General features: G+C 47.4%; 2 protein-coding genes across 2 annotated transcripts in view; both read right to left on the bottom strand.

The window, feature by feature from the left end:
* NHEJ1 (non-homologous end joining factor 1) overlaps window positions 2,645-15,451 on the bottom strand; it is an 89,463-nt gene continuing 76,656 nt past the window's right edge. The window contains 3 exon segments of the mRNA XM_021074747.1: window positions 2,645-8,338; window positions 8,793-8,911; window positions 9,462-9,579. Of these exon segments, the coding sequence (XP_020930406.1) occupies window positions 8,264-8,338; window positions 8,793-8,911; window positions 9,462-9,579 (312 nt within the window). The 3' untranslated portion in view covers window positions 2,645-8,263.
* Window positions 7,821-15,451, bottom strand: part of SLC23A3 (solute carrier family 23 member 3) — a 98,191-nt gene continuing 90,560 nt past the window's right edge. Inside the window, 3 exon segments of the mRNA XM_021074746.1 lie at window positions 7,821-8,338; window positions 8,793-8,911; window positions 9,462-9,579. The gene's annotated coding sequence lies outside the window, so the exon portion shown is untranslated.

A 15,451-nucleotide genomic window follows, 5' to 3' on the forward strand; every position in this document is an offset into this window, starting at 1 on the left:
ATGTACTGACATGTAAATAGCGAAGAAAAAGTAAATGCAAGTAATAGGATTTACCCATAGGGTTATTTTTTTTAAATTTATTTGTAAAAGCATGCATTCATTGGAGTTCCCATTGTGGCTCAGCGGAAAGGAATCTGACCAGTATCCATGAGGACACAGGTTTCGATCCCTGGCCTCGCTCAGTGGGTTAAGGATCTGGGGTTGCTATGAGTTGTGGTGTAGGTTGCAGCCGTGGCTCGGATCCCTGTGGCTGTGGCTGTGGCATAGGCCGGCAGATACAGCTCCAATTAGACCCCTAGCCTGGGAAACTCCATATACTGCAGGTGTGGCCCTATAAAAGACAAAAAAATAAAAAGCAAAAATACCAAAAAAAAAAAAGCATGCATTCATTCATATATTTTCTTTATTTTTTATTATAGTTGATTTACAGTGTTCTGTCAATTTTCGCTATACAGCAAAGTGACCCAGTTTATACATATAAGTATAAGGCCGCCACCAACCACCCTGCTTAACATTCTTTTTCTCACATTATCCTCCATCATGTTCCATCACAAGTGACTATACATAGGTCCCTGTGCTATACAGCAGGATCTCATTGCTTATCCAGTCTAAATGCAATAGTCCTCATCTATTAACCCAAACTCCCAGTCCATCCCACATCCTCCCCAAAGGAGTCTTTTACATTGGAAAAAACCAGGGCTCTCACTTTCTACTTAACACACTTGAAAAACTGGGGGGGGGGGGGAAATCTATGCTTTAAATATTATCTTTGCGCAAACTATTATATTTATTCTATTTTATTTTATTTATCTTATTTTATTTTATTTATCTTTTTAGGGCCACACCATGGCATATAGAAATTCCCAGGCTAGCGGTCAAATTGGAGCTGTAGCTGCTGGCCTACCCCACAGTCACAGCAACGTGGGATCCTAGCTGGATCTGCAAACTACACCAGAGCTCACGGCAATGCCGGATCCTCAACCCACTGAGCAAGGCTAGGGATCGAACCCACATCCTCATGGATACTAGCCAGGTTCATTACTGCTGAGCCACGCCGGGAACTCTGTGCAAACTATTATATTTAGAATGGATGGGCAATGATGTCTTACTGTACAGCACAGGGAACTGTGTCTGATCTCTTGGGACAGAACATTGACGGAGGATGAGATGAGAAAAAGAATGTAGATACAGATAGATACAGATATAGATACAAATGGGTCATTTTGCTGTACAGCGGAAATTGGAACAACATTGTAAATCAACTATACTTTAACTTAAAAAATCATCTTTTGATGGTAGGCTTCTTGAGAGCATAAGTTATGTCCTTGTGGCCATAATGCAACTAGTGGCACAATGGCCCTGTTTGTGGGAACGGCAGTGAGTAGGTATTCCACATATGTATGAGTAAGTACATGTCTAAGTATTCCTGTCTCTTGCTGAATATGAGGTTTTCTACCTCATTTCCAACACATGTCCAACAGACCCAGGCCACTCGTTTGAGTTTCTTTGCAGTGACCTGAAAAGTTTCTGCTGGATTTCTGCAGTTCAAGTCTACGTACAGCATAACCAGCTAGATGCTTTCCGTCCCTTTCCTGTTCAGGAAGACAGCGCCATTCCTTAGCGTTTCCACTGGGGATCTTCACATTGAATCCTTGCCATTAGTTACCCAAATTTCTTAACTCTTGAAATGTTTTTCATTGCCTTTAAGTCATTTTTCCATCAGTGTCATACCTGCTTCAATTCCATTTGATGACTGCCATTAAGGCATTTTTGGTTTTTTTTTTTGGGTTTTTTTTGTTTGTTTGTTTGTTTGTTTTGTCTTTTTGCTATTTCTTTGGGCCGCTCCCGAGGCATATGGAGGTTCCCAGGCTAGGGGTTGAATCGGAGCTGCAGCCACCGGCCTACGCCAGAGCCACAGCAACGCGGGATCCGAGCCGCGTCTGCGACCTACACCACAGCTCACGGCAACGCCGGATCATTAACCCACTGAGCAAGGGCAGGGACCGAACCCACAACCTCATGGTTCCTAGTCGGATTCATTAACCACTGCACCACAACGGGAACTCCAAGGCATTTTTGAATTCTCACCCAGGAGCGTACACATCTCTTAATTCCCACTCTCAGGAAGTATTTTCCAGATGTCTTTCTAGTGGGAAGTTCAGCTCCCACCAAGCAATCCCTGCTTTAAAGTGGCTTTGATGAATGACCCACGGGAGCCATGCCAGTCCCTGAATCTTCACATGGTACATTATTAGCTGGAAACATCGAATGTCTTCTGAAACAGCAAATCCCCACCCTATAGGAAGAGATCAAGTAAATAGAGTTTCGTTTGGCACAGTCCTGCTGTTTTCATTCTTCCGATCCTAAAGATGCACATACACTTTGACCGTTCAATAGTCCATGGCACTGGAGCTGGGGCCTCACTGTACTTCATTGCCTGTGATACCTCCAAAAGCAGCGTGAGGGCAACTTGGGCCCTGTGCATCCTGGGTGCATGACAGCCAAGGACGAACTCAAAGTTGGCCACTTCACCAGCGGGGCACCCCAGGATCTCCAAGAGGAACACCCTCTGTCTTTTCCTGAATATATCACTGAGCTCATTTTCCCCCTCAGCACAATCCAGACACTATCTTTTTTTTTTTTTAATTCAAAATGCCATTGGACAGCTTATCTATTCCCTCTGTCCTGCTATTCTCATTATATAAACCACTCTGCCACAGTTATTCGTATTCTTATCAAAGAGAGCAACATCATGGACATTCCCTTACCTGAAAACCAATCAAAATGGGGTGTTAGTATCACCTTCATACATCACCAAAGTATCATGTATATTTGCCATTCTATCAGGTTCCTAATGAAACGGAAATATTTATTACCAGCTCCCCTTCCCTTAACCAGTGCCTTCTATTTCTCCATAGGTGCCATGGACGACCAGTATTGCTTTGTGCTCTGGAAGCGCCAGGCAGCAGTAACAAATGAAACTGGCAGGCTCTCCTTCTCATCTGGCAGAAGTTTTTTTCTCTCTTGAATAAGGGATCTCTTTACCCCCGAGGATTCCCAGCAGTACTGCTCTTGATGCCTGAACACGCGCCCAGAATGTACGGGGGCTTCCCCACCAGCACCAACGCAGTTCACCACCCCTTGCCCCCTCTTCAAGGCCGGGAGAGGGAGGCAAGGAAGGATGGAGTGCCAGCCAAGAGGGTTACCCTTCCCCTGCTCCATCCTCCCTTCTCCTGTCACCCATTTCTGACCGGCTGTCGATCCTATCAGGGGTCCATAAAGCCAGGAGGACTCTGGCCCAGGAGAGGGGGGTAGGGGTTAGGCAAACAGGCCAGGGAGGCAGCTGGTTGAAATTTAACCACAATATTCTTGGTCTCTATTGTTTTGAGTGAGGCCCAATATTTCCACAGCAGGATTATGGGATCTGATTAACCATGTTAGACAACAATGCTGAGCTGGGATGGGCTTCCCCTTCCAGCTGCCAATATGAAAAGGTCAATACAACACCCAGATTTGGGAAGGGACTCCCAGCAGCCCCCCAAGGCTTCCTCCCCAATTCTAACCCCCAAGTGAGGGGAGGGAGGAGTGCGGCTCTGCCTGCTCCTTTAACTCCTGGCCCTCAGCCCAGCAGGACGAGTAACCTGGCACAATATTCCCAGGTGAGTCAATGGCTGAGTGCTCCCCACACCCTGGAGTCTTCCAATGCTCCTTCCGGGTTCCCCTAGGCTGGCCCAGATCCTCAGAAACCCAGGAGAGTTAAATGCCGAGAGGCTAGTACCCACTCAAAGGGTCCAGGAGGGTGGAAAGTATAGCAAAATCTGCTGGGTTCCTGGACAGAGTAACTGCAAGCAGGTAGGATGTCATAGCTTCCAAGGGACTGAGATTTTTGCCAGAACGTTTTGGTGCTACCTCATGACTTCTCCTGTGCCAGGGTAGAAAAATGAGACCCCAGAATTGAGGGGAAGCATAAAGGCCACCATAAAGCAAAGCTCAGGAGACGAGAAAGTTTTCCTTGATGGGTCTGGGATGGAAGATACAGGATAGACGGGCTTCTAGATCCTCAAGGAGAGAAGGATCCCCTAGGGTCCCTTTCCCTCTGAGTGGTTCGCCTCAGGGTGGGATCTTCTGGAGCCCCGTCCAAGAGACCAGGAGAGAAAAAGAGCCTTAAGGAGCCCTTGACAAGGAGGAGCAGCTTCCAGGAGGTCCCGGCAGCTAAGGAAAACCCTCCCTCCCCAGTGTGGGCGCCCTTCTCTTCCAGCGTGTCTCTCTGTATCCAAGTGCCCTACAGAATCCACTACATTTACTCATTTCGGTGCCACGGACTAGGAACCAAGGAGCTTGAGCTCTGAGTCTGGTGGCTGCCCTGTAGAAGGTCGCTTACTGCTTTTGAACTGTTCCTTCTTCAGGAAAGGTGGAAGACAGAGAAATACTTCTGGGTAGAGCTCAAACAGCATATTGTGATTGTATGAAAAGCCCAGTTAACATAAAGTTGCACCCTTTAGTAGCATGACACCAGCCTGGTGATACATTTAGAGTTAGTGTTAAAGACTAACCCTGTCCTCCGAGACTATAAGCCAGTGTAAGGATGAAGAGAAACAGCACAGAGGAAATGAGTATGTAAACACTGATTATATTAATAGCACAAATAGCGAGAAGATGGGCAGGACGATAAAGTGAGTTTACCACACCACGAGGAAGGGTAATTAAGAGGACCTGAGGTCTCCCTGAGAGTCTCTGGAGCAAATCCTCTTAGCTTCGTAAATAGGAGGAAATGAAGGACAGAAGAATTGGAGAGAAGGAAATGCCCCTGATGACAACGTCAAGACCAAGACCAAACCCAGGATGAGAGAAGAGGCACAGCCTCTTCCCACCCCACTCCCGCCATCTCTGTACGCAGGATGACACACGGGCCCCTTATCTCCCAGGGGACCAGGGTGAAGGAGGAGGAAAGGGCTTCTGAAAATGGGGAGTTCCAACAAACAGCAAGGCAAGAAAGGGGAGTTCAGATGGACCGCGGGGTAACATCAAGGTGCTGTGGGCTGAGCATTCGGGGAGACTTGAGCACCCCCACCCCCACCCCCAGTGCTCCCTGAAGGTGAACTACTTCGGACCCATGGAGGGGTCTGGGCCTGACAGGAGCCGATTCTTCCCAAGTCCAGAGCACAGGGGCACAGATCCCACTCTGCTACCTCACACCCCAGGGCTGGCTCCGCAGGATTCAGTGGGCAGACAGGGACGAGAAGCGCCTTCTTCCCTTTGCAATAACTTTACTACCCTTTGGAAACACTCCTTGATCTGGGAGCTGGGCTGACTGGGACAGAACAGAGTGGCCCTCATGGCGTTTTCCAGGACCTGGCTTGGGCCCTGCCCTCAGGGCTGCTGGGAAAGCCCTGGTGAAGCCCGAGGAATGGAGGTGCTGCCCAGCTGGAGTGCTGAGGGGTGACGATTTCTCTCCCAGCAAAGGCCTGGCCTGTCCCGGCTGACGGTGGGGGAGGGGTGAGCCAGCCCGCCCGGCCAAATAGGCCTTGCAGCCTAGGTGGCGCTATTTCTCTATTTTTTAGGTCAAGTTCCTGCAGGAACTTCCTCGAGGTCCCTAGTCCTGCTCCTGGTTTGCTGGCTTGCTCCTGTAAACCACCTTATATTATTTTTTTTTCTAAAAATACTCCAAAGCAATTGAAAGAGTCCCTTCTCCCACCAGCCAGCCCTGGCCCCAGCCCCGGCCCCGGGGAGCGGGCGGGTAGGCGGGGAGGCGGGCCACTGCTTTATTAAACACAGGGAAAACTAATATTTACGGAATAAAATTTATGGAGCAGCCACGAGAATTCGACCCTTTTATGTGCATGTGGAGTGGGGGTTGGGCCAGGCTGGGGGCCTCAGGGAGGGGCCCCAGCCAGGGGGCAGGGCTGGAATACAGCCTGGCTAGGCCCATTTGTCAAGGCAGGGATTTCCCTGGAGTTGCCCCGGGATGAATGATTTTCAACCACCACCCCTGGCTTCGGGGGGCAAGAGCTTCAGGGCAAGAAAGCCTGAGGCAGGGTCTTGGGGCACAATGTTTCTCTAGGGTGTGTCTGAGCAATATCCCCGCGGGAGCACCCACCTTTGGGGATCAAGGGGCAGTGTGTGGGGATGTCAGTAGGCATACTCTTCCTTAACCTTTGAAAAAAGCCACACATTCTTTTGAGAACATGAAAAAAAAAATAAGCACTTAGGATTTCATTTACAATTTTAGGAGATCCGTAAACCCCTGCTCACCTCTGATCAAAAATACCTGCTCTTGAGACTGTGCTCTTAGGGCAGAGGGATTATCCAGGGTGAAGAATCTTTATTTTCTCCCAGCTTGCTGAGGAAGTCTCTCTATTTTCCATGTGGTCTCATACCTTGAAATCTGGCAATAGCCAATTATCTGGCAATGGCCAATAAATTATCTTGAGAACAAAGTGAGTCACCTGATAGACTGTTTTTACACAGTTCCCAACTGACTTCAATGACAGTCACCATGAGGGCACAGTCTGGGGCACTGATCTGGAGGTAAAGAAAGTTATCAGCAGGAACTGGGAATGAGCCCTGTGGAGCTCTCAGGTTCTGCCAGCAGGTAACGAGTGTGGGGAGTCCCGACATCCTTTGAGGTTCCTGCCTTGAAGAGCTGGTAGGGAGGAGAACACCCTCTTGAAAAGAGGTAGGGTCACAGGGGAGGAATGGTCATGGCTGAAGACAGGAAAGAAGGACTTTATATCCTTTCTGGAAAATGTTTTCAGTAATGTGTATAATAATGCAGAGCAGAACTCAGCTGTCTGGGTTCAAATTTTGGCTGTTACTTATCAGCTGTGTGACCTCTGATAAGTCACTTAATTCCTTCAATCCCTAGTGGGTTAACAGTATCTTCCTCATACAATGCTGTGAGGATTCAATGTCAGGCATTTTTAGAGTAGCTGGTATCCATTAACTGCTCAATAAATGGCAGTTGTTTATTATTATTATTATAATCATTATTAGTTTATCATTACTTGGGTTGTCCTTTTCCCCCCAAGACTTGCCATCAGGACAGCAACACCAGTCCCCACTAGAGAGGGTATGTGGACAAGGAGGCATTTGACTGTCACTAAGTAAATAAATCAGAAAAGGCCTCTGTGGTTCCGTCCCTGACCCCTTTCTCTACCTAACAGCTCCCAGCAAACATGAGTTCTACTTTCCTTCCTGTCTCTTCAAGGTAAAGTTTCAGGTCTTACCTATAAAGAAAACCTAGCAGAGAAGGCCAAGGAACTCTGCCAATCCTGCTCTGCTAAATCTTTCTGGATTTGTCCAAAGGGTAGACTTTCTAACTGTCTAAGAGTCTGCCTATTTCATATAGAACTCCTGTGGCCATTTCCTGTCCCCTGTCATCCTGTCTTTTCTAGTTCTTCTAATTATTACGTTATTTGAAGTGAAGTAAAGGATGAGAAAGTAAAATTCCTTTTGCTCCCACTCTGGGAAACTAACTTGGCCCTAAGGCTCTGAGCTGTTTGTAATTTCAATCCCATATTATGGTTTAACCTGTTGTCTATGCCTTGTAAACGGACTAAACAGACAAAACACACTCCATGTCAAGCTGGACCAAGGAGAGCAAAAGCCATCTGTTCTGCCTTGTTCCTACCATGGAGAAAGGTCTCAAGATCAAGGCTCCCGAATCGAGGATTAGCACACTGCGGGATAGAAGTGTAAGAAGAATCCGAAGGATTGGACCAAGGGCCTAGACTTCATTCAGAGACAACTACGGGGTGGGACCCAGTAAAGGGAAGTGGGTTGGTCATGTGTTCCACAGATAAGCAATCACAAAAGCAGGGGAGTGTGAATGCTTTGTATTTCATGCTCAAGAGAGAAAAGGGTCTTGGAGAAGCATCTGGGACTGGCTAGGGACTCTCAAGAAAAGTAGACAAGGCTTCCAAAGCATGTTGTGCCTTTTTGCTGACCTGCCCCATATACCTAAAAGTCCATGGTAGATCCTGGGTCTAGAGAACCTCCAGCAAAAGAGAGGAGGGTATAGGGTTCCCAGAGACTGGCTTCCACTCTGACAGGGAAGGCCAGTGCCTGATGTGTTGGAGCCAGCATTCCCTCAGTTGACAGTACCCATGCCTGCCAACATGAACTTCAGTTATCTTGCCCTTACAGTGGGGTCCCTAACTGTATAACTCTGTGTCAGAGATGTTGCTGCCACGGGTGCTCCTTTCAAGGTGACACTAGGAGACTACTCTCCAAATCCATTCTTAGGAGTTGAGACAATGACAGGTTAGCTGAAGAGTCCCCTTAGCTTCTTCCTCTTGGCCTTCAACAGCTGAGGTCTCTGCATGGGTCCTGAAGTAACCTAGAAAAAAGGAAGCCCAAGGTAATAGAGGTTTTCAGTTAGGAAAGGAACTTCCTTCCTCCCAGGGCTTAGGTTAAGGTGGCTGATGCAGGTGTTTGGAAGTCCATGTCAAGCAGTGAAGTGATATAACCCTCTGGGCAGGAGATGTGCACATCCCTTTTCCTCTAGGCGACAACCTCATGGACCATCACTGAAAGTACAGTTACGGGAGAAAAGGAGCCAAGGTCCATCATTCGGAAGAACTGCAGTGAGGAGACAGCAAAAGGAAGATGCAGAAGACGATGACTCTCCATCTAGAAATCTACAATTTAAACCCCTGGTCACAAATATCCCCCATTGTTGTGAAGACAGTGTCAACTAGGTGACAATTCCAGGGACCACTGGCTTGGAGGCTTTAGGTGCAGACACTCCTCCAGCTCTTGAAATGCTATCTAGGATGCTGCTCGTGACTTACTGTGGGCTCCTTCTCAGGCACTGGGAGGGATGGTGCTGAGGAGACTGGCTCCTCTGGCTGGTTCAGAAGCTGGCCATTGGCATCCTGGGAGGAGGTACTGCTTGAGGTCTGGGGATCTCCTGAAATCAAAAGATCAAGGGAGGATAATGATGAATGATTATGCCACCTTCTTACCAGGAAGGCATTAGCTTTTACCCAGCATTCTGATAAATGCCAGGCCTTGGGATTAATACATAAATAGAAGAAGATCCACTTCCAACTACCTTTTGGAAGGCCCTGTTTCTATTAGGAAGCGTCCCCAGGCCCCCTTTAACCATGCAGGATGAGGGTTTCCCTGACCCAAACAGCTAATTTTTCTACATATTGCCTGCCTGTCTCCGTCTTTCTCCTGTTCCTCTCACTAATTCTCCTAAGCATTAGACCAGTCCTAATAAAACTTTCTACAGTGATGGCATGTTCTTTATCTCCACTGTCCACCTTGGTAGCCACTGGCCATACACGGCTACGGAGCATTTGAAATATGCAAATGAAGAGATTAACTTTTCATTTTATTTAATTTCTACTATTTACATTTAAATAGTCACAGATGGCTAGAGCTACCATACTGGACAGCACAAACCTAGACCCTAACTAACCCCCAGAAGACTGAGTACTTCTGGAGCTACTCACCTGTGCCTTGATGCTCCTGTCCCACTAGGATCTCTTGTCTGGTGACTGCCATATACAGACTCTGTAGATTTGTGACAAAAGGTCTTCCATCACCAACACTGCATGCCTCTGGTAGTTTCTATAAGGTACAGGAGATGCTATTATTGGTTACATGGTGTTGTAGGAGAAATGAAACTCGCTATCCCACTGGCAGAATTGGCATCAGCCCCTAAAAGAATTTATATAGAGAAGTTAGATCCAGTATAGGATTCCATAAGCCAAACCTACTGGGACCAATATAACACCTCTTGGGAGTCTTCTCCTCTGAAAGGCAACTCCAAATACATATCTTTATTTCCCTCAATACCTAGGTCTCTTGAATTTCCCCTTGAATATCCTGTAGGTCTCTAGGTTTGTTCTTCCAAAAGGATGACCTCCTAGAGGACTGCCTTAGGAAATCATCTTCCCTAAATTGTCCTGGAGCTGCACAGATTACTATTTTAATTAAATTCACTCCTAAACTTCTACACTGGAGAGAGAAATGGGATGAAATCTAGGAAAGGGGAAAGAGAGCAAAATGGGAATGATAGTCTGAGAGACAAAACTGAATCATGGAGCTATGATGTTCAGTCAAAGGCGATGGGAGCAGCCAAGTTTACAAAGCTCTGGGGGCTTGCTCACCATTTTATACTCCTTATGAATCCCACTGTGCTTTACCATAATCCACGAACTCACAATGGGGGTGACATTTCCCCCAAGATGGGGAAGACGAAATTTACTCTTGGGAGGAGGGGTGAGAAAGTCTTACTCTTTTAAAGCATAAAGCACAGATACACACAGAGTACAGAAACATAATTTTGCAGGAGTTCCTGTCGTGTCTCAGCAGTTAATGAACCCGACTAGTGTCCATGAGGACAGAGGTGCGATCCCTGGCCTCGCTCAGTGGGTTCAGGATCCAGTGTTGCCGTGAGCTGTGGTGTGTAGGTTGCAGACACAGCTCTGATCTGCTATGGCTGTGGCGTAGGCCAGCAGTTACAGTTCCAATTCAACCCCTAGCCTGGGAACCTCCATCTGCTGCAGGTGCAGCCCTAAAAAGACCAAAAAAAAAAAAAAAAAAAAGAGTCAAGTATGATTTTGGTATATCTGTGGTATTAAAATTTTCTGAGGGGGGATGATTAAGAAAAAATATCTTAGAACGTTCCTCAGGGAAGTGATGATGAAAAGTTGAGTAACACTGCTATAATCACACTACATTTATCTGCTTCCTTCACTATGGAATAAATTGTGGATTTATACCCACAGCGAAATGCTTTACCTAGTTCAAGTTTCATACACTTGGCTGAACTGAGCTGAAGTAACAGCTGAAGACTGGAGAAAGTGCAATAAAAATGAGATGAAAGAGTATGGTGTCCAGTGGACCCAAACCTGGCTGTACTTCAGAATCTTGGAAAGGGCCCAGAACTACTTCATCTGTCCCTATGCATGCAAATTGCCATGGTTCCCGGCCAAGTGAGCAGGTCTCCAAGGGAAGCCATGCCAGCAGCTCACATGGGAACAAACCCAAGAATCCTGGATTGGCCCACATCTCATGTCAAGGGCACTCTCTCTGTGCCCTAAGGGCATTCATTTCTGAAAAACCACTGTGGGAGAAGGACGGAAGAGAGAAAGTGGGAGGAGCAGCGAAGCAGATGCTGAACCATAGAGTCGGACCATACAGCTCTTTCCCTGAGCCTGGTGGTAGCTTAAAAAAAACCTTGTTGATCCCCAGGAAATGTAACCTAGATTTCCGCTCCAACCCTACTCACATAAAGACTAGGTCAGTCTTGGACTTTCACTGGAAACCACAGACAATGAATCAGGAGCCTTGAGGGCAGACTTTGCTTCCAGCTATAATCACACTAGGAGTATCACCGCCCTCCCTCTTCAGCAGCCTTCCCTGAGGAACGAACTGAAACAGGCCACGTGCCTCCACCTCACGTCACTCTCCTTCCCAAGTTCAGCTCTCCAACCCCCAGGCCACCACCTCCAGCAGAAGGGCCTCTGCTCTATGGCCAGAGAGCCCTGACAGCCGAGAGGCCAATGGCTCTTCTCCGCCCTCATCTCTCATGTCTCTGGGATCTCCCTTCATGCGGGCCTCCCCAGGGTCATTCACACGCAGCTTGGTAGGCAGTGTGTTGCTGTACAAAGGGGCTGGGCAGAATCTAAACACAGGCCAGGGTCATCTCCTCATCACATTTCCAGGGTGACCTTTAACCAGTTCATGTATTTAGTTTCAGGACGAAGTGGTGGAAATAAAAGGCCCCTAAAGCTAGTCCCAATCCTGAATGTGCATCTTAGCCCTTCATGATTCCCCTTCTCAGAGAGATCTGGTCCTGCAGTTGCTGCCAAAGGTCATCCCACCTGAGGGTCTATTCTCAGAAAAGTACTAAGAAGAGAATATTGGGTACACTTCCCACATATTTACTCTGTGCCAGACACTGTTGTCGGTATTAAATGTATTAATCCATTTTGTCTTATTCACTGCTATTTTCCTGGTACCTAGAACAACCTGGCCCACAGGAGAGCTCAATAAGTCTGTGCGAATGAAGGAGCATGGCAGGCGTGCGTGTGACCCCATCTGCTGACAGTCATAGGTAGTAAGTTCTGGAACAGGATTAGAATCCACACAATCCAGCCTCAGAACCCCCACATGAAAAGACTACCCTATTTACTTCTCTGAACCATAGAATATTTTTTCCCCTAGGGCCACACCCATGGCATACGCAAGTTCCCAGGCTAGGGGTCAAATCAGAGCCGAGGCTTCGGGCCACACCACAGCCTCAGCAACACATGATCTGAGCCGTGTCTGCGACCTACACCACAGCTCATGGCAACGCTGGATCCTGAACCCACTGATCAAGGCCAGGGATTGAACCCGCATGCTCATGGATACTAGTTGTGTTTGTAACCCGCTGAGCCACACCGGGAACTCCCTAAACCACAGAATTTTGATTTTAGTCTAAAGGGCAGTACAGCCTTCCCTAGGATTACAACCCTTAATCCCTTACATCACAGGTCATCTGCCTAGATTCCCATCCAGCTCAGGAACAAGGTCCCTTAGGGGACAAGAAAAAAGTGAGCAGATAGAGGAGGAGGCAGCCCTACCTGGAATCCTTTGGGGGCTGAAGGGCTGTCCCCTTAATCCTATCCTAGCGGTTCCCCATCATCACTGATCACTTGGGCAGCATGCTTGGAGCACGCTAGGGGAGAGAGGTGGCGAGGCCTGAGCCTGGGAAGCAGAAACATTAGCTCCCTGGGCAGGACAATGGCAGGGGCGAGCTGGGGCGGGCAGCAGAGATCAAAGGGAGAAGCTGGAGTCAGGACCAAGAAAAGCAAATAGCAGTGCCCCCTGCTAGAAGTACACCTGAGCCAGGAGCAGGGTGTACCAGCCACAAGCGGGTCACTGCCCAGAATGGGTAGGGGAAGAAGAGCCAGGTCAGTCTACTGTATAATATGCTCATCGGATTAACCCCAGAATCAATTCTACTCAGAAGAAAAGTGATTGAGATTCTACCATGCGCCAGGCGCTCTGAGGCCGGGGGAGGGGAAGCGGACGTTCCAGTCCTTCTCTCCTCAGAACGGCTCGGAGTTAGAACAAAGATAAATGAATCGCACACCCTGCCTCGAAGAGTGTACATTCACATGGGAGAGAGGCAGATGCAGGTGTCTGCTTTATGCCACTTTGCTTTTAGGAAAAGCCTTCATGAGTACCTGTTTTCACTAACTGGGAGAAATTCAAAGATCCTCACTTTTGCCAAAAAAAGTAATTGCCTCTTCACTTTAGGCCACTTCAGCTTACAAAAGCTTTCATAGGAATGCTCTACTTTCAGATAGCAGCAGGAACCTGCGTATGTTTTTTTTTTTTTTTACAAGCATTATACTATAACAGAGTTATAAACAAAGGGTAATAAGAACCCAGAGAAGAAGAAAGGGACAAAGTCTGCCTGAGAGTCCTGTGAAATGCTTCAGAGGTGGTGACATCGAGTTAAGCCTTTGCAAGGTTAGACTTTGAATGTGGTGGAAGCAACTGAGGCACAAAAGTGTGAAAAAGACAGGGCAGGTGGATGTGGCTCATGGGAAATGAGACTGGAGGGCTAAATTCATATCCATCAAACTGCAGAGGACTTTTCTGAATTAATTATGGGAATTCCTTTGCTTCACAAAGGAAAGTGGCTTTCTCTGCTATCAACTGCTTGCCAAGGTTTCCTTGGCTTTAAACTACTGCCGATACAATGGTGAAGAATCAGATGTTTCCTCCAGGTTTCCCTTTTTAGGCTTCCTGCTACACTGAGAACCTCTTTATGACTTACAGCTCCTCCCATGACTACTTTATAGTAACAAAAGTGACATCACTCTCCTGTCTCTAATAGCTATGTCTGTCTCCCACCACCAATTCACTAGGACTTTGGTCCCTGCTATAGGGCCATATCAGCAGCATTAGGAAAACCAAAGTTACGGGAAACATAAAGGGCATTTTATTTCCCTTTCTTGCCCCTATGGCAGCCCATCTTGGTTCCTAGGCCCCATACTCTCCTCCTTTAGCAGCAGCTCCCATCTTCATTGAGTCTAAATCTCACTCTTTGTGGTCTGGAAATTCTAAGACCCCACCTCCTACCCTCTGGTCCCAACAGGATCTGCTGAAATAATCCCAATTGCCACTTTCAACTGGAAGCAAAAGGTCTGATCCCACCCCCCTCCCAACTCCCATCTCATCCTCCTTTCCTCTGAGGCTACTTCAGAAAAGAAACCTTCATGATGCTGAGTAAGGAAAGGCCGGACCCTGATATACTGCTGACTCTGCTCAGTAGGACCCACCGGTGAAGTATCCAGGTTTAAAGAGACAGAAGAGAAAAGGGGAAATGAGCAAACTGGAGCTCCCTGCATCTGCCCTGAGTAGGTCTTCGGTTCTGGTACCAGCCCCAGAAACTGGCACAGCCCCAAGGCCCTGACACCGACCGACCGTCACAATATCGTCACAATATCATAACTGCCAGGGCAGGGCCCTTACCATGAGACTTTGAAAGGGCAGGAATCCTCCCCTCCCTCCTGCAATGTAGTAAACTGCTGTCCTGGATACAAACTTCCTTCCCTAGGGGCCACGTCTCAGGCTAGAAAATATGGAAAATTTCATCGTTAGCTCCTCTTAAGGGTAAGAGCACACTGGTAATCTTTCTAAGGTCTCAGGTTACCAAAGGGTTACCAAAATAAATAGAAAGGACAAGAAAAAGTGATTTAGAAAAAGGACTCAAAGAGAAAGACTTCAGAACAGAATTCCTTCCCCACTATCCCCTGGCAAATATTTACTGATGATCTACTGCTGTGTTCAGCGTAGATGCTGGGTGTATACTTTATTGAAAAGAGATAAAAGGAGTTCCCGTCGTGGCGCAGTGGTTAACGATCCGACTAGGAACCATGAGGTTTCGAGTTCGGTCCCTGCCCTTGCTCAGTGGGTTAACGATCTGGCGTTGCCGTGAGCTGTGGTGTAGGTTGCAGACACGGCTCGGATCCCGCGTTGCTGTGGCTCTGGCATAGGCCAGCGGCTACAGCTCCGATTCGACCCCTAGCCTGGGAACCTCCTTATGCCGAGGAGCGGCCCAAAGAAATAGCAAAAAGACCAAAAAAAAGAAAAGAGATAAAAATCCCCTGCCTCCTGAAGTTTACATTCTAGAGAGGAGAGACCAAAAAAATAAAAAAAGAATAATAAAAAAAAGAAACAAAAGAAATTAAAAATTTTAAAAAAGATAGAGAGGAGAGACCAATAACAAACATAGCTAATTCAAACATATACTCTATCAGATGGTGTTAGCACCACAGAGGAAAATAAATCAGTGCAGGCATTGTGGGATAGGACAGGAATGTGTTGCAGTTTTAAATGGAGGTCAAAGAAGGCCTCACTGAGAGGTGACACTTCAAAAAGACCTAAAGGGAAGTGAGAGAACGATCCACGCAGCACTCTAGATCAAGGGACCAGA

Source organism: Sus scrofa, chromosome 15 (assembly GCF_000003025.6).
Source record: "Sus scrofa isolate TJ Tabasco breed Duroc chromosome 15, Sscrofa11.1, whole genome shotgun sequence".
NCBI lineage: Eukaryota > Metazoa > Chordata > Mammalia > Artiodactyla > Suidae > Sus > Sus scrofa.